Below are 19,259 nucleotides of genomic sequence, written 5' to 3' on the forward strand. Positions count from 1 at the left end.
TATCGCACCTCCCTTTATATAGGGGAGGCTTCGGACCAAGGGGGAGGAGGAGCGAGCACGTGGCTTGCATGCGAGGAGGACACGAGGCGGGCTCGGATGGTGCCAGCGCGAAGCCACGCGTCGAATCAGGAGAGGACCGTGTCTCGGATACGAGGAGAGGGTGACACGCTTCGGACACCGGGAATCTTCGCGTGCGAGGTGACGTGGCCGGATAAGGTCCATGCGATTTTTCTCGATTTACAAGGATTTCTCGATTTTTGAGCCAAAAACTTCTAAAATCCATAACTTTCGCATACGGGCTCCGTTTTTGACGTTCTTTATATGCACGCGTAGTAAAATTATGATCTACAACTTTCGTTCAGACTCCGTTGACTAATTTTGACTTTATTTTTAATATTATTATTTTTAACAGACCGGAATAGGAAAATCCGTTAAAAATTCATAACTTCTTCATCCGACGTCCATTTTTGTCAGTATTTTTACCGTTGTACTACTATTGATGAGACATTCGATTCTCTTTTAGGTTGCGTCGGCTAAAAATCACTCAATCTTTATATCAAGTTTTTAGCTGTCTACTGCTATTTCGAAACTTAGAAAAATCATAACTTCCTCATACGAAGTCAGATTTGGAAGTTCTTTTTATGGAAATTCTCGGTTTAACGAATACTACGATTTTTATTTAGATCACCAAGGCTAAAAAGTAGTTTATCAAAAACTCACTTTTTACGTCATTCGGTGCCGTGCTGGTTTTGTTGCGGATCTTCGATTGGTCATAACTTCTTCGTTATAACTCGGATTTCGATGAGATTTTCGCCTAAATGTTTCTAACGAAATTATCTACAACTTTCAATAATAAAATTCTACTTATTTTAAATTTTATATTTTCGTTAAATTTCAACATTTGCCTTTTGGTTGGAATCTCATAAGACTTCCAATATTTTCCGAGTGATTCTAAACATAGTTTTACTTCATTTCTAGTAAAAACTATCCTTTAGAACTCAGTACTCATAATTTTATAATATTTCATAATATTATTCACTTTTAAAATTTACAAAACACGATTTCAAAACGTGTATGTTACAAATACCTCCTCCTTTTGAGGATTTCGTCCCCAAAATTACATCGATTAAAATAAATGGGGATATTTCACTCTTATCTCATTCTTATTTTCCCAAGTATAATTTGGGCCTCGATGGTGTTTCCATTTGACAAGCACCAACTCTACTTCTTTATTACGTAGCTCAGTCGTTCTTTCGTTTACGATCTCTTCAGGCTCTTCTACATAAGTTAACTTATTATCCAGTTTCACCTCGGATAACGGAACTGCTTCATCATATATGCTTAAACATTTACGCAGATAGCTCACATGAAACACATCATGAATACCTGCCAAATCTTTCGGCAATTCCAAGCAGTATGCTTGTTTACCAATTCTCTGGATGATTTTGAAAGGACCAACAAATCTAGGGCTTAGTTTTCCTTTCTTCCCAAATCGCATAATGCCTTTCCACGGGGATACTTTCAGCATTACGAAATCACCCACCTGGAATTCTATGGGTCGTCTCCTCTTTTCTGCATAGGACTTCTGTCGATCCTGGGCCGCTTTCATTCTTTCTCGTACAATTTGAATCTTGTCGGTGGTGTCTTGAATCATTTCAGGGCCTCCAAGGATCTTCTGTCCTACATCACGCCAACATAATGGCGTACGACATTTGCGACCATATAATGCTTCATATGGTGGCATTTTGATTGAAGCGTGGTAACTGTTATTATACGAAAATTCGACAAGAGGTAAGTATTTATCCCAGTTACCACCGAACTCCAAGACACATGCACGAAGCATATCTTTTACTGTTTGGATTGTTCTCTCCATCTGACCGTCTGTCTGGGGATGATAAGCTATGCTGAGAGCAACTCGAGATCCCAATTCATGTTTCATACTCGCCCAAAAATGAGAAGTGAAGCGAGTATCACGATCAGAAATGATCTTTAGTGGCACACCATGTCTTGCAACAGTTTCATCCAAGTATACTTGTGCGTATTTCTCCATTGGAGCCGTTTCACGCATGGCGAGAAAATATGCACTCTTAGCCAGGTGATCGACGATTACCCAAATGCTATCATGTTGTCTAGCAGTCTTTGGCAATTTGGTAATAAAATCCATGGACAGCTCTTCCCATTTCCATACAGGAACACTAAGACTTTCTGGAGTTCCGTAAGGCTTTTGGTGCTCTGTTTTGACTTGTAAGCATACTAAGTATTCTTGTACCTATCTTCCAATGTATCTCTTTAATCCTGGCCACCAATAATCAGCTCTTACATCATAGTACATTTTACTTGTACCAGGATGTATTGACAGTTTAGACTTATGGACTTCATCTAAAATCTTCTGTCTTAATCCACCAATCTTTGGAATCCATAGTCGATTCTTGAATACCTTTAATCATCGTGGATTATCACATAAAACATCAGTATAATGTACCATCCCTTCATTCTTCACGTTTTCTGGCTTTATGGCCTCTATTTGCCATTTCTCTAGTTCATCTAGAATAGTGAACTTTAATGTAGTGTGAGTAATAGCATAACACATACTATTACGATAAACCTTTATGCTAAGTGCATTGGCAACTACATTGGCCTTTCCAGGATGGTACGGGATTTCACATTCATAATCTTTGATCAGCTCCATGGCTCTTTGTTGTCTCATATTAAGAGTTTGCTGACTGAATATATACTTGAGACTCTTGTGGTCGGTAAATAGTTGGCATTTTGTATCAAAAAGATAATGCCTCCAAAGTTTTAGGGCAAATATCACTGCAGCGAGTTCGAGATCATGAGTGGGATAATTCTTTTCATAATCTTTCAGTTGTCTTAAGGCATAGGCTATCACTTTACCACGTTGCATCAACACACAAACGAGTCCCAATCTTGAAGCATCGCTATATACGGAGAAATCATCATCACCTTCTGGGAGTGATAAGATTGGAGCATGAGTCAAAAGATCTTTTAGAGTTGAGAAAGATTTTTCTTGGGTTTCACCCCATTCGAACTTCACTTCCTTCCGTGTAAGACTCGTGAGAGGTACGACTATATGATAAAAGTATTTTATGAATCTCCAGTAATATCCTGCGAGACCCAAGAAACTACGAATTTCGGAAGCATTACAGGGCACTTCCCAATTTTGAATGGCTTCGATTTTGGTAGGATCTACAGATACACCGTCACCAGAAATAACATGGCCGAGAAATTGAACTTGGCGAAGCCAAAATTCACATTTCGAGAATTTAGCATATAGTTTCGCCTTTCGAAGAAGTTTTAATACCGCACGAATATGAATGCCATGATCAGCTTCAGACTTGGAATAGATTAGAATATCGTCAATGAATACGATGATAGATTTATCGAGCATTGGGCGGCATACCCGATTCATCATATCCATGAATACTGCAGGAGCATTTGTCAAACCGAATGGCATGACAAGGAATTCAAAATGTCCATATCGAGTACGAAAAGCAGTCTTCGGTACATCCTGCTCGTATACTTTCAACTGATGATAGCCAAACATCAAATCAATCTTTGAGAAATAGCTAACACCCTGAAGTTGATCAAATAAATCGTCAATGCGAGGTAGTGGGTACTTGTTCTTGATAGTTACCTTATTTAGCTCACCGTAATCAATACACATTCGCATCGAACCGTCTTTCTTCTTGGCAGGCAACACTGGAGCACCCCAAGGAGAGGTACTCGGTCGAATAAAGCCTTTGTCAAGTAATTCCTGCAGTTGAATCATCATTTCTTTCATCTCAATTGGTGCACGATGATAAGGAGTCTTTGCAATCGGAGCAGCACCAGGCATAAGGTCAATTCGGAATTCTACTTGCCTGTCCGGAGGAAGTCCAGGAAATTCTTCGGGAAAAACATCTGGATATTCTTTAGCAATGGGAACATCATTTACCATTTTCTTTTCCTCTTTTGAGATATCGACTGTGTAGGCCAGATAGATAGAACACCCTTTCGATATGAATTTATGATCTTTGAGGAAAGAGATTATTTTTTAGATTCTTTGTTCACCGTAGACATAGATAGGATTCTCCCCTTAAATGGGAATACGTACTATCTTTTCATAACACAAGAGTTCTGCGTGGTTCTTTGACAACCAATCCATACCGAGGATAATATTAAAGTTGGGCAAGGAGATAGGGATCAGGTTAGCAAGGAAAATATAGCCTTCAATTTCTATGACACAATACCTATATACTTTATCAGCAAGTAATGATATACTTCCCGCAGTATCTACATGAAATGGTTGCGCGAGTGCATAACAATCAATTTGAAAAGAATGTGCAATGTCATGAGACACAAAAGAATCTGAGGCACCAGAATCAAATAATATGTGAGCAGGTCTAGAGTTGACAAGAAATCTACCTGTCACAACATTCGGGTCCTCGCGTGCCTCCTCTCTGGTAATCTGGAATGCACGACCCTTAGCTTTTGGAACCTCCTCCTTTGTAGTTGGAGTACCCTTTGATTATTGAACAGGAGCTTGACTTCTCGCTGGTTGTTGAACAGAAGATTGACTTCCCGTCATATGACTAGTAAGAGTAGGGCAAAAACGCTTCTTGTGGCCAGTAATACCACATGCATAACAAGTAACATCCTTCCTTGGGCAAGCTGGCTTTATGTGACCCGTTTCTCCACATTCATAACATACAACAGATTCCTTGTCTATTTTGCATTGGCCCGGATGATTCCTTCCACAAATGCGACATGAAGGCGATTGAATAGAAAAAGATTGTGACCTACCGCGGCCACGAGGGGCATTTTGAGTTTGCACTTGATTACCAGGTTCAGTTCGAACAGATTGAGCTAGTGGAATAGAGGAAACGGGAGTAGTTCGATCAATACGTGGATGCTTTGGAACAGAAAAAGTGGCACCACGTATTTCTAAGTCATGCTCTCGCTTTCAAGCATACTCAACTGCTTTTTCAAATGATAGATTTCTAAGTCAACAGCTTCCCTAGCAAACGAGTTTTGAACATTTCCTAGGATAAATTCTCCTGGTCAAACCCGTTGAGAGCTTCATATGTTGCTTCCCACCAGACCAAGGCTTCTCCGATGAGCATTGCAAAAGCATAATTAGCCTTGTCTTCATTATCCACATGAGAAATACGAAACACTTTCTCTGTGTTCTGGATCCAGGTAAGAACAACAATGCGATTAAGAACACCTGAAAACTCTGTAGCTTTCTCTTTTCCTTTATCACCATTCTTTTTGTGTTCTTCGAGAGTCTGCCGAATAACCCTGGTAAGTTTACCCAATAGTCGCTCCTCACGAGGAGATACTGGAGTATTTACTTCATCAGGTTGAGGACCTCCACCCACCTCAGGGGTATGGCTACTCACCTGTTCAGCCATTGCTCTACAATATGGAGTAACATTGTATTCTAGAATATTAAGGTTTATCATTACCTAATACACTACTTAAGTCTTTCCTAAGGTTTGTATCCATATACTTACAATGATTCAGCTCATATATTGAACTTCCAATAGTTTAAGTCTAAATACCAATCCGTGGAATTTAGTTCACTTAAACTACTACTCTGATACCATGATTGAAAGACCCACACTTTCATATTTGACAATTGTTACTCCAAAACATGCTACATGTATATTCATAAATAATATTTTACATTGATAACTTGTTTACATAAGACTCGATACAAACCGACTATTACAAAGTGTTGTATATTACACAGGATACTATAATTTATACATACATGAGTACAAAATATAATAGTTTCAAACTATTCAAAATCTTCCAACAGTATACGATTATACTGGTTACTTATCTCCTGCAATTTGTTAAACATTGAGAGGGGTAAGCGGTGACGCTTAGTGAGTTCAATAATAGATACAATATAATGTTATGCCATATATATACTTCAATATGGCAGAAGCAAAGAGGAACAAGGAACAACAAAGGCATATGTGAATCATGTGACAAACTTTCCATATCAATCAATGATTTGATTCAAAGATATACAGTCAATGAGACATAACAATTTCCCTACCTGATATACATCAATAAAGCTTCGGCCCAAATGGCACAGAAGACATATACTTTCTGATTAAACATTTTGGTAGATTTCAGGCTTTTAGCCCTATCTAACCTTCTCCCAATACCATAGAATAGAAGTCATTCTCTTACGAGACATGCTCTACATGGCCAGAGGCTACATACCAGTACCACCGTGAATCTAAGTCCTTTCACTGATCATATGGTCAAAGGTATAGCTTTGCTATCATAAATAGCAGAAATAATAACAACGGAAAAGCACATAGCACATATAACACATAACATACAATTGTTCCTATATATTGAACTCACCGTGAATTAATCGGGGGTTAAAATAGTAATTTGTGCAACACTTCGTTATAATAAATAGCTTTCTTCGTTGAAAACCGGGAGCTTTATTGAAAACCGGTCCCTACGAGAGTTGAGCTTCAAACCGAAAAGATAAATTTCTCGGGGTCTTCGGGCACTTCGGAACGTATTTTAGGTGTTTGGTACGATCCTGGGGCTTTGGGGGATTAAAAGTTGCTTGAAATCGGGTTTAGAGGTGAAAAGTATAAGAGTTTCTAACCAAAACCAGGAGATATCGCACCTCCCTTTATATAGGGGAGGCTTCGGACCGAGGGGGAGGAGGAGCGAGCACGTGGCTTGCATGCGAGGGGGACACGAGGCGGGCAAGGATGGTGCTAGCGCGAAGCCACGCCTCGGATCAGGAGAGGACCGTGTCTCGGATGCGAGGAGAGGGTGACACGCGTCGAACACCGGGCATCTTCGCATGCGAGGTGACGTGGCCGAATAAGGTCCATGCGATTTTTCTAGGTTTTCAAGGATTTCTCGATTTTTGAGCCAAAAACTTCTAAAATCCATAACTTTTGCATACGGGCTTCGTTTTTGACGTTCTTTATATGCACGCGTAGGTAAAATTATGCTCTACAACTTTCGTTTATACTCCGTCGGCTAATTTTGACTTTATTTTTAATATTATTATTTTTAACAGACCGGGACGAGAAAATCCGTTAAAAATTCATAACTTCTTCATCCGACGTCCATTTTCGTCAGTCTTTTTACCGTTGTACTACTATTGACGAGACCTTCGATTCTCGTTTAGGTTGCATCGGCTAAAAATCACTCGATCTTTATTTCGAGTTTTTAGCTGTCTACTGCTATTCCGAAACTTAGAAAAATCATAACTTCCTCATACGAAGTCAGATTTGGAAGTTCTTTTTATGAAAAATTCTCGGTTTAACGAATACTACAATTTTCATTTAGATCACAAATGCTAAAAATTAGTTTATCAAAAACTCACTTTTTACGTCATTCGGTGCCGTGCCGGTTTTGTTGCGGATCTTCGATTGGTCATAACTTCGTCGTTATAACTCGGATTTCGATGAGGTTTTCGCCTAAATGTTTCTAACGAAATTATCTACAACTTTCAATAATAAAATTCTACTTATTTCATATTTTATATTTTCGTTAAATTTCAACATTTGCCTTTTGGTTGGAATCTCATAAGACTTCCAATATTTTCCAAGTGATTCTAAACATAGTTTTACTTCATTTCTAGTAAAAACTATCCGTTAGAACTCAATACTCATAATTTTATAATATTTCATAATATTATTCACTTTTAAAATTTACAAAATACGATTTCAAAACGTGTATGTTACACGAGTACGCGGGGTATACCACTTGGTACGGTTAGCGTACTGACGCGAGGTTGGGACGGGACTCCGGACACGTATGTTGGGCGTACGTTTATGCAGTGGCGGAGCTTCAACATTTGATTTGGGGGGGGGGGGCACAACCAAAATTTTATATTTTTGGGCCTAATATGTATAAAATTAAAGTATAAGGGCTACTTATAACCAAAAAATCCGGGGGGGGGGGGGGCACAGCCCCCCTCGCCTTAATAAAGCTCCGCCCTTGCATTTGTATACGCGGGGCGTACGTGAGATATGTTGAAATCCTAATTTAGGGTGTTGTGCCCTATATAAAGGCCTTAAGTCCTCATGGTTGGCCTCTTTACCAGCCTCCATTGCCATAAAAACCCTAATTCGATCCTTAAGCCTATTTGTGGTGTTCTTGAGCTATTAAGAAGTCTTTGGTGCCCATTTTTGCCTTTGTGAAGGAAGTAGAGAAGCTTGAAGTTGCCTTGCTTGGTGAGAAGGTTTTGGATCCAAAATCATCATCTTTTGTGCAAGCTTTCTAAGGTATCAAGTTTTAATCTTGGCTTGTAAATGTTTAGATCTCTTCATAGTTTGTTTTGTTATGCTTTTGGTCCATTTTTGGGTTGATAGAAGAGTTAAGACGTTTTAAGGGGTTGTTCTTTTAGATATGAGTTTTTTGTGGACTCCTTAACCATAAAGGTGTAAGTTTTATGGGATTTTTGGTCACACGCATGCATTAAGTCACTTATTAAGTCCCTTTTAAGCTTAAGAGCTTCATTTAGCCATGCGTGAACATAAAGTTAGTAACTTTACGTGATATTCCAGCTCAAGGAAGTCAGATCTATGTTTTGGAGCTATGTCTTAAGGGATTAAGGGCTGAAAATCGAGTTTTGGCTGAATGGGTGAGTACGTTAGGCATACAAGCTGGTACGCTTAACGTACAATCCCTCAAGCGAGTACATTGCACGTACATGCTGGGTACGCTCCGCGTACTCAGTCTGATGGACTTCGCATGGTTAGGCTTCAGATTTGGGCTATCCTTTGGGCTTAGTGGTTTGGGGCCTTGTTGGGCCATCTGAATGTAAAAGTTTGGACTAGGAAAAATTATTGGGCCTTAGGGTAAGGCCCATGTAGGTATTTGGGCCCAATTTGGAAAATTAGGCCATATATGGGCCTTGGATGGATAATTGGTTTTTGGGCCTTTTAGATTGGAAGTTTGGGCCTTAGTCTTGGACCAAACTAGGTAAGGGGTAAAATAGTCTTTTTACCCTAAATATGGATTGAAGGATATAGATTTGATTCCAATTTTTAATTGGGTGTTATTTGATATTGATAGCTTGGGGATTTGTCGGACCAGCAACCAGGGATTATCAATGCGATTCAGCAGTACGAGGTGAGTTTCCTCACCATGTTTAGCGGGTAGAAGGCACCAATGCCGACCCGTGATTAGTTATGTTAGGATACTCATTGTCTGTGTGACACTAGTATGTGCATGTGCTTCTATGCTTACTGGGCGAGGCCCGATGATTATTTTGTATGCTATTACGTGTTATGTAGTATGAATTGTATGTGGGCGGGGCCCGAGTTAGGGCGGGGCCCGTTATACTCATTGGGTGGGGCACGTTATGCGGGTTAGGGCGGGGCCCTTTATACTCTTTGGGCTGGGCCCGTTATGTGCTATATGTTTTGGTATGCAGTATCTTGGGGAACTCACTAAGCTTTGTGCTTACGGTTTTCAGTTTATGTTTCAGGTACTTCCAGTTGCAGGGGAAGGGCTCGAGATGATTGTAGAGCACACACCATCTCGTTCCGCTTCTTGTGATTCACTCTGATTGATATGTTGTTTGACACATTTATTTTATTTGGTTTGTACCGATGATATTTTGGAATACTGATTTTACTAAATTAAAAATGAAATATTCGGGTCTTATTTTTGGGACGTTACATACTAAGCACTCCTTTTTACAACTGCATCGTACATTTATGTTGGTCATACATCGATTGAAACCAACAAGGTTTGAACTTGAGACTTCCCTCTGGAGTGCCCAAGAAATACTCAATTATTCATTATTTTAGCTAAAGTTTAATAAACTTACCCTATAAGTCATGAGGATTTGAAATCTAATATAATGGATAATAGAGTATTTATATATATATATATATATTTATACATTTAAATGTAGGGAAAATGACTTGTAAGGGTAACGAAGTATCAGAATTGTACAAAAAATTTCATTGAACTTTTTTTGTAGACATATCACCAACCAACTATAACTTTTGTACATGTATGACCATTAAACTTCACCTTTATTCAAAAACTACCATTACGTTACCAGTAATAGTAGGTCACCAACGATATGGCATGTCACGTGGCTGTTGATGTGGATTTTACTATTTATTATGTACATATTATACCCTTAAACTTTTTTTGTACACATTATACCATTAAACTTTTTTGTACACGTTTTACCATTAAACTTTTTTGTACACATTTTACCATTAATCTTATTTAATTTATTCAAAAAAATATCATTTCAAAAAATACATATTATTACATAAAAATGGGTCTCCATCACCTATTATGACTCCCTGATTTTGTAAGGTTTTTGGGATAGGGTTCACTTTTGACAATGATACTAAGCACTCTTTTTTAGAACTGATTCATACATTTATGTTAGTTATACATCGATTGAAATCCACAAGGTTTGAACTTGAGACTTTCCTCTGGAGTGCACAATCCTTACCCGACAAGCCACCAAGATGACAATTTAATATTATTATATAAGTATAAAGTATCAGGGGCGGCTCAACCAATTTGGGGGCTCTAAGCAAACAAAAAAATTGGGGCCCTTCAAGTAAGCAAAAAGTTTCGAACTTGAGACCCTTAGTTTTATAAACAAACGTTTTTACCACCGAGCCAAGCTCCAACTTATCTTTGTAGCCCAAGAAATGCGTATATATACATATATAATTAATAGACTAAACTTTAAAATTGGGGGCCCCTTAGAATTGGGGCCCTAAGCCCTTGCTTAGTTTTGTAAAGGGCAGAGCCGGCCTTGTAAAGTATTTTTGCAAGTAACCACAAAGTATTTCAATGTATAAATACATATTTTTACATACATATAAAACATATTTACAATAAATATGTGTTCTTTACATAAAAAACACATATTTATTGTAAATATGCTTTATATGTATGTAAAAATACGTATTTATACATTGAAATACTTTGTGATTACTTGTAAAATTACTTTATATTTATATAATAATATTAAGTTGTCATCTTGGTGGCTCGTCGGGTAAGGCTTATGCACTCTAGAGGGAAGTATCGAGTTCAAACCTTAACTTTCAATCGATGTATGATCAACATAAATGTACAAAACAGTTGTAAAAAGAGTGCTTAGTATCATTGTCAAAAGTGAATCATCTCTCCCAAACCTTACAAAATCAGGGAGTAACAATAGGTGATAGAAAACCAATTTTTATGTAATAGTTATATGTATTTTTTGAAATGATATTTTTTTAATAAAATATATAAGAATAATGGTCAAATGTATACAAAAAAGTTTAATGGTAAAATATGTACAAAAAAAAACAGTTTAATAATGTTTTCAAAAAAAGTTTAATGGTATAATGTGTATATAATAAACAGTAAAATCCACGTCAGTAGCCACGTGGCATTCCACATGGTTGGTGACCTACCATTACCGGTAACGTAATGTGAACAAAGATGAAGTTTACTGGTTATACGTGTACAAACGTTATAGTTGGTTGGCGATATGTGTACAAAAAAAATTTGAATGATAATTTTTGTATAATTTTGATACTTCGTTACCTTTACAAGTCATTTTCCGGTTTTCTATACGAAACAAAACAAACATCAACTTTTCTGTTCTAAATCAACAGTTAACAAAATGGCTTATATTAAAACAAATTACATATTTTTGCATGCGTATGAACACTCTAATGACCATTTACAGTTGACCGTTGTACTCCTTTACATAAAACAATTGTTGTCGAAGCAATTAACAATTACATAAAAAGAAAGTTAAGTCATATAAAAAAGAAAAAGAAAATGACAAAAATAGCCACATATTTTAATTATTTGCTCATGTAAAATACTATACACGATGATGTTTATTGAATTGCGAAAATGGACCACTTCGAAATGCCACAATTCTCTGAGAAACAACACTATTCACTACGATATGCCACTATTCACATGAAAAATATTAAATTTATTAGTGCTGTGAAATTGTTCTTTGTAAGGCAACATATATTTTTCAAAATTCATGTTTTTTTATTAAGGAAACATCTTTTGAATTTTTTTTATGGTACGGATCTTCAAAAACTATTTGCAAAATGAAGCTTCATATTATGAAATGAAGTCTTAAATTGAGAGACCTTTTTTTTTCAAAACCGGTTCGGTTCCACAAAAAAATGTTAAAAAATCGGAACCGATTTTTAAAATTTCGTAACTCACTCATAAAAAGTCGGAATTACTTGATTTTTTTTACAGAATGCAATTTAGTGTTTTAAATTCATTTTAGACTATAAAAAAATTGGTTAAATATTGAATCATATACAAACCCCGGAAGACGGCATATCAATGTTGCGTTTGTTTATGTTTCAACATATTTTCTTTATTCTTTCACAGTTTTTAAAATACCGTAACTCATTAATATAAAGTCAAAATTATTTGATTTGTTTTTCTGATATTTAATTTAGTGTTTGTATTTCATTTTAGACTATAACAAATCATATTTGGTTAAATATTGAATTATATATAAGCCCCGAAAGACAACATATCAATGTTGTGTTTATTTATTTTAATATTCTATCCCGGTTTTTAAAATACCGTAACTCATTCATATGAAGTCGGAATTACTTGATTTTTTTTCCGACATGTAATTAAGTGTTTGTACTTCATACAACATATCAATGCGACAATTTTTATTTTTATTTTTTTTCATCCCTAACTCAAACTATAGAATGAAAAGGGAAGAAGGTTTTTTTTAATACCGTAACTCACTAATTTCATATGTGACAAGTTTTTCATTCCTAACTCTAACTATAGAATGAAAAGGGAAGAATATATTGTAGGGGAGGAAACTGGAACTAGGCACCTCAACGTATAAGGATGATACATTGAACCATTTGCACTAGAAGCTATTTGTGATGTTATCTTACAAAATACATAGATATATATATTATTTACAGAAAAATTATACTTTTATAATTTTAGTTCGGTTTGATTTTATTGGTTTTTATGTTTTCTAAAACCGAAAGACCCAATAATTTGGTTTGAAAAAAACTCAAACCCATATCATCAACATCTATTTTGGTTTCGGTTTTGTTGCCTTCCGGGTTCGATTTTTCTCACCCATTCAAATTTTCATTCGCCTAAGACTAAGACCATCGCAATCTCGTATGTGTGATTATCGGCTAAAGGCATAAAATCAAAGGTATCCTCGTCTTCTATGCAATGTGCCATTATTTCTTGATTTTTCATTTATCGGCTTGAATTTAGACTGCCGTCTTATGCCTCTTGTTCAATGTTCACATACCTCCTCATTCGTGAGACATGGAATAGATTTGGGCCGAAATAATATTATTGTATTATGTATGTATGCCATATGCTCCTCCGTAAAGTGTTGTCTAGGTCGCCCATAGCTTACACCATAACATCTTATTTCTGTAAGTACTTAATTTTATTTTAAAAAAGGTAGATGTAGTTACAAAATATTGGTGGTTGTCGATATTGTCCGAAGAACATTTAAACTGTGTACAACCATTTAGTTGATTTTAATTTGAAACAAAAACTATGATAGTTGCATAAATACGAAATGCATAATAACAAAAAGTGTAAGAGATAATAATAATAATAATAATATAATAAGTCCCCCGAAATACACAAAAAAACATCGTCCTCAAAAGAATCCCAACTAAATTCACTTCAAAATACAATGAATCAAAATTTATGAATATCGGTCATAGATGATGACTGTAGACGATTTAGAAAATATACATCTCTCTAGATCAACGAGTAGACAAGAGCACATCCGAAAACCAAGCTTCCAACCATCGATCCCATTTTCTCAACTCCACTCTGCAATTACACAGAATCCCACAAATTAATACCATAGAGGTAATAGCAACACAATGCATATGGCGTACTAAAATGTTAATACCACAGAGGTAATAGCAACACAATGCATATGGGGTACTAAAATGTTATATAATACAACTCAAAAGTATAATGTAATGTACAAAAACTCAATATATCTAATAATTCATTTACAAATAAATACAATGTCTCGTTGCAACAATTAGGGATGACAAAAATACCAGAACTCAACGAGAAAACGAGCACCTGAAACTTTTGATTTTTTCTAAAATAATTCTCAGGTTTGGGATGGTTATGATATTAAGGTTATAATTGAAATTATTAAATAATTCATGTTGTTTTTTAAATGTTTATGATTTAGATTGGTTTAAATCCCAAATCCCAATTTGTTTCACTAAAGCCAAACAAAAATGATCATATAATATATTGCTATTATTAATAGACTTAATAATATTAATACTTTTATTACTTCATGGAAGTAATTAAAATATTTACCAGTTGAATTACAATCCTTAATTAATGGGATTGAGGTTGAGTGTTGATCTGAATGGATCACGTGACTCCCATCATTCACTTTACCTTAAGAAACCAAACCTGCTTCTACTTTTACCTAACTTTACATACTCTATCCGACCCCATCAGATCTACCCGTAGCTTAATGCTAAATTATTCTTGCATCAGATCTATAACAATAAAAATGTAAATGGAGTAAGGTGAGAAGTAAGTACCACGTCAGTAGCTGATGGTGCCGGAGATACACCGGTGGTGGTGACGGCCGGAGAAGGTGCTCCAGTAGGTGGTGCTGGTGGGCTCGAAGTTAAGGGAGATGGTGCAGCCGATGGAGTCGCGACTGGGGAAGAGACTGGGACGGGAGCTGGTGGCGGTGAAGCTGCAGGAGGAGGAGTGGCTGCTGCTGGTGGTGAAGCGACAGGAGGGGGAGTGGCTACAGGTGGTGGTGAAGCAACAGGAGGTGGAGTGGCTACAGGTGGTGGTGAGGCTACTGGAGGTGGAGTGGCTACGGGTGGTGGTGAGCTGACTGGCGGAGGAGTGGCAACGGGTGGAGGAGTTGAGACAGGTGGCGATGCGACGGTTGGAGGTGGAGATGAGATGGCTTGTGGTGGTGGAGTGGTGGTGGTTGGGGTGGCGGTGGGGGAGGAGGAAGGTGATTGAGCGGCGACGGAAGAGAAGATAATGCAGATGAGGGCAGTGAGGAGGGCAGCGTTGCGATCCATGATTGATTAATTTAAGCTTGGAATTGGATTTGGAACAACGACAAGAAGAATGTGTTATGTGTGTGAGTGATGGTGAGAGAGGAAGAGGTGTCTGGTTTATTATATAGCGGACTTGTATGAGGTATATCCGGTGCGGTGGGGTCGTTTGTATCATATGCATTGAGCCTTCCTAATAATCACCCTCCAATATCACAAACATTTAACTCTCTTACTTTAGAAATGAAGTATATTGTTTGTTATATCGAAATGTGTTTTGATGAAGTATAATTACTTATAATGGTAATATAACCATTATAATATAGGTTTTGTGTTATTTTTTTATGTACATATAATTATTAAATTTGTTTGGATTGTTCATATTACTTTCTTATGACATGTTGATGTATATTTTAGCCGGTCATAAGGATGTAATATGAACATTCCAAACAAGTTCAGTGATAATATATGAACAAAAACAGAGACTAAATATGAACAAAACTTAAACTATCTTACTGTTATAAGTCATTAACTCTTTCTACAATAGTTTCATATCATTAGAGAAATGATTTGATCTTTTGAGGATCGATCTTGATGTTTGTTTGATGAGCCTACATGGTATTACGTAGTTGTTCAGATAAATGTTGACTAAGCCAATGGTGCTTAGCTGGAACTAGGATGAGCAATCGTTCCAAACCGAACTGAATCGAAACCAGTTAGACTAATAATGAGAACCAATAACTAGACTGGTTGGGCTATACCGGTTCCAATGCAGGTGCCAATTTTCGGTTAAATACCTAGTTGGAATCGACACATGTTCTTATGCAGTTGGTATAACTAGTTACGAATTTGAGCCAAAATGATTAAAATAATACAAAATCAACCAGCAAAAATTAACCCAATATATAAACAAATAGAGTGTTTATATAATCTAAAATGAAAACCCAATGTTGAAATAACATAAATCAACATGTAACCAAACAAGGTGTTTATATAGTCTAAATTGAAATACACACATCAAACTACGTGTTGAAAAAATTCATAACATTCCAATATCAAACAAAGAGTTTATGACCGTTTAAAGAAGATGAAAGATTGAGTAGGCTTTGGCTCAAACTGAAACACCTCTCATATAGTATAGTCGAAATATGGTTCAATGGCAACATAAAAGACGACCGGAGTTATCACATCATAAGGTTGTAATGTCAACAATCCAAACAAGTTTATATGGATGTAATGTGATCAATCCAAACAAGTTCACTGATAATATGTGGAGAAAAAAACTTAAATGACTAAATGTGAACAAAACCTAAACTATGCAACCTACATCAACCGTCATAACGATATAATGTGAACAGTCCAAACAAGTTCAGTGGTAATATGTGGACAAAAAATAACTTAATGACTAAATATGAACACAACCTAAATTATGCATGTTACCCTTATAAGTTATTATCCCTTTCACGAAAGAAACTACAGTGTTTGTCTTCGAAGGACGAATATATATATATATATATATATATATATATATATATATATATATATATATATATATATATATATAGAGAGAGAGAGAGAGAGAGAGAGAGAGAGGAGTGCACATTGTTTATCTCAATCTTGTAGTTATTGTCAAGTTTTGAAAAATTGATGTATCTTGTCATTATGTTTTAGAAAAAAAAAACATAAGAGTTTTATTCTCTTCAAGTACCAAAGGGTTTCTAGCCCAACGGTATCAGGTGGTGTCTTTCCTCTTTGAGGTTGAGGGTTCAAGTCCCGTGATAAAAATAGGTGGAATAGGTGTTACTTTAGGAATAGATTATATTGTATTTGCCGGTTAAAAAAAAGTACCATAACATTGTTACGTTAAATACATATAAAAACATGTTTTTACCCTTATATTGATCATTTTTTGTTTTTAGTGTTACCATATTTATTTATTTTTTGTAAGCCTTTTTTTTTAATATTTATGTTATTAGTAGATTCATTTGTTACAACCATGAGCACACCAACGCGACCACAACAACCACCAATAACCACATTCACCCCTTCCAATCACCTCTCTTTTAGAATTTTTTGATTATCATACTTTATTTATAAATATGTCATTTTCTTTGTAATGTTCATTTGAACTTACATTGCGAAATAAAAATGGTAATTCAAGTTGCACAATATTTCGACTTTGGCAACATTTTACTAGAAAAGTATTTCTTTTCAATTTCATCAGCAACTTTGAAACGTCCCGAAAATTACAAATAGATTTTGCGTTTGAAAACAGATTAACCGATTAAGGCCTTTAACTTAAAAACAATAAGTGACATTGATTTGTTTGAAACCATAGTGTTATCAGAGTTGAGTTATAGGAAAGCGGAAATCATTATCTTCGATGTGTGTGTACAATCCCGCCGAGCTCTTCTCATAAACAACTTGTAAAACATATAATCCACAGCTGTAAGCATAAAGTTTAATGAGTTCCCCAGTATACCACATATTCCATCATATATATACAATGCATCCACACAAAGTCCTCGGCTCTAAAGTCGACCTACATGCTTTCCTCACTACAAGCATACATCACACATAACGGGCCGAGCCTAAACATACATAACGGGCCCAACTCAGATAGTATAAAGGGCCTAGACCAACGTACAAAATGGGCCCCGCCTACATACATAACAGGTCTCGTCCATATAACGGGCCCAAACCTAACTCATATAACGAGCCCAACCCAATGTACACAACAAGTCAATGCCAGGGGCCAGATCCTGGTCTTCCATACAATACATAAAATCGTATGTGGTCAGAGATCAGATAGACAATAAAATAGGTGGTCCACCCGAAAACAATAAAATCAAACAAGAACCATGCAAACAAGCTTTAGACTAAGAGTTCTCAGGCTATCTAATTTAACCATCTACAGCCATTACAAGAATTTCCCTAACCAACCATGACACCTAAAAACATCATATAGTCCACAAGCAAGACCCTACCATTCTAGCATACCATGAGACTAAATGTCCTACACTGCTCAAACCAACATTATCATACAATCAACATGCAATCCCCTACCAGTCTAGCATACCATGACACCAAGTATCCTAAACTATGCATGCATAACAAAGAGTTATCAATTCAACTAGCATACTCGTACCCTAATAGTACCTCTACCTTATCATGAAAAGGATATATAATGTCATACATGGCATAGTGAGAAACTCACCTGAACCAAAGAACCAAAGAAGCACAACAACACTCTTACTCCTTGCAGTGATTAGAACCGCAAACCGACTAACACCAAACATAGAACAAACCTCAGTCAACAACCCAAATCCTTCAAATTTGACCCAAGGTCAAACTGGTCAAAAGTCAATGGTCAGCGGTCAACAAAAGTCAATGTCCAACCAAGTCAACAGCCACCACGAAGTGGTGACCTCTTGGCCACATCGTGGGTATGTCCAGACAAAACAGTCGCGAGGCTAAATACCCTCCATGACATGGTGACCTCATGGTCACGTCGTGGTTACTGCCATAAGCCATTTTTCTCATTAAGGAATTAATTCGTTAAGTCCTTTGCTCTAACTTTCTAGAAGGCCTCATTGCCCTCAAATGAACCATAAAAATCATTACTTTATGGACATGCATGTCCAATGCATTTCTCTCTCAATACTAGGTCAAAAATGGGTAAGAAATAGAGTCAAAGCTCCATGCATGGCACCAATAAACATGAAAGACTAAATATGAACCATATAATGACCAAGGGACCCCAAGAAGTGATAAATTTGCCAACTTTATTAAAACCATTCATTCATAACAATATATTATAAAGGAAAGGAGCTTAAAACTTAGATCTACAAAAGATGAACTAAAAAAGTGAGAACTTGGAGGCTCGCAATAGTCCAGAGGATGCACCAAGAGATGGAGATGAACTTGCTAGCTTATCCTTAACTCAACATAGCCTTCCTTCAACCTTCAAGTGACCAAAACACCATCAAAGAGCTCTTAAGACAAGATGAGAGACTAGGGTTTTGAAAAGGTGGAATAGAGGCTGAAGAGGATGCCCTAATCTTGGAGTTAGTGGCCTTAAATATGGGAGAAACCCTAAAAATTGTGGGCTTGGGTTGCAACAGCCACCACATCATGGCCTCCCTCTTGCCACGTTGTGGTGTTCATTAGAACATGCGATCCAGA

The 19,259-nt window shown here is 36.7% G+C and overlaps 1 protein-coding gene across 1 annotated transcript; it reads right to left on the reverse strand.

The window, feature by feature from the left end:
* Nucleotides 1–13,605: 13,605 nt before the first annotated feature.
* LOC145117754 (uncharacterized) lies at nucleotides 13,606–15,189 on the reverse strand. The gene is made up of 2 exons (XM_079054065.1): nucleotides 14,595–15,189; nucleotides 13,606–13,848 (listed from the first exon to the last, which is right to left on the reverse strand). The coding sequence occupies exons 1-2, from the start codon at nucleotides 15,096–15,098 to the stop codon at nucleotides 13,774–13,776; spliced, it is 579 nt and encodes a 192-aa protein (XP_078910191.1). The 5' UTR covers nucleotides 15,099–15,189; the 3' UTR covers nucleotides 13,606–13,773.
* Between the last annotated feature and the right edge of the window lie 4,070 nt (nucleotides 15,190–19,259).

The sequence above is a fragment of the Lactuca virosa genome, chromosome 5, assembly GCF_052849685.1.
Source record: "Lactuca virosa cultivar CGN04683 chromosome 5, Lactuca_virosa_CGN04683_v6, whole genome shotgun sequence".
NCBI classification, from domain to species: Eukaryota; Viridiplantae; Streptophyta; class Magnoliopsida; order Asterales; family Asteraceae; genus Lactuca; species Lactuca virosa.

Coding starts and splice junctions, on each gene's coding strand:
- LOC145117754 (XM_079054065.1), bottom strand. CDS start 15,098: ATGGATCGCAACGCTGCCCTCCTCACTGCCCTCATCTGCATTATCTTC. Junction 13,849..14,594: donor CACCATCAGCTACTGACGTG/GTACTTACTTCT, acceptor GTGTAATTGCAG/AGTGGAGTTGAGAAAATGGG.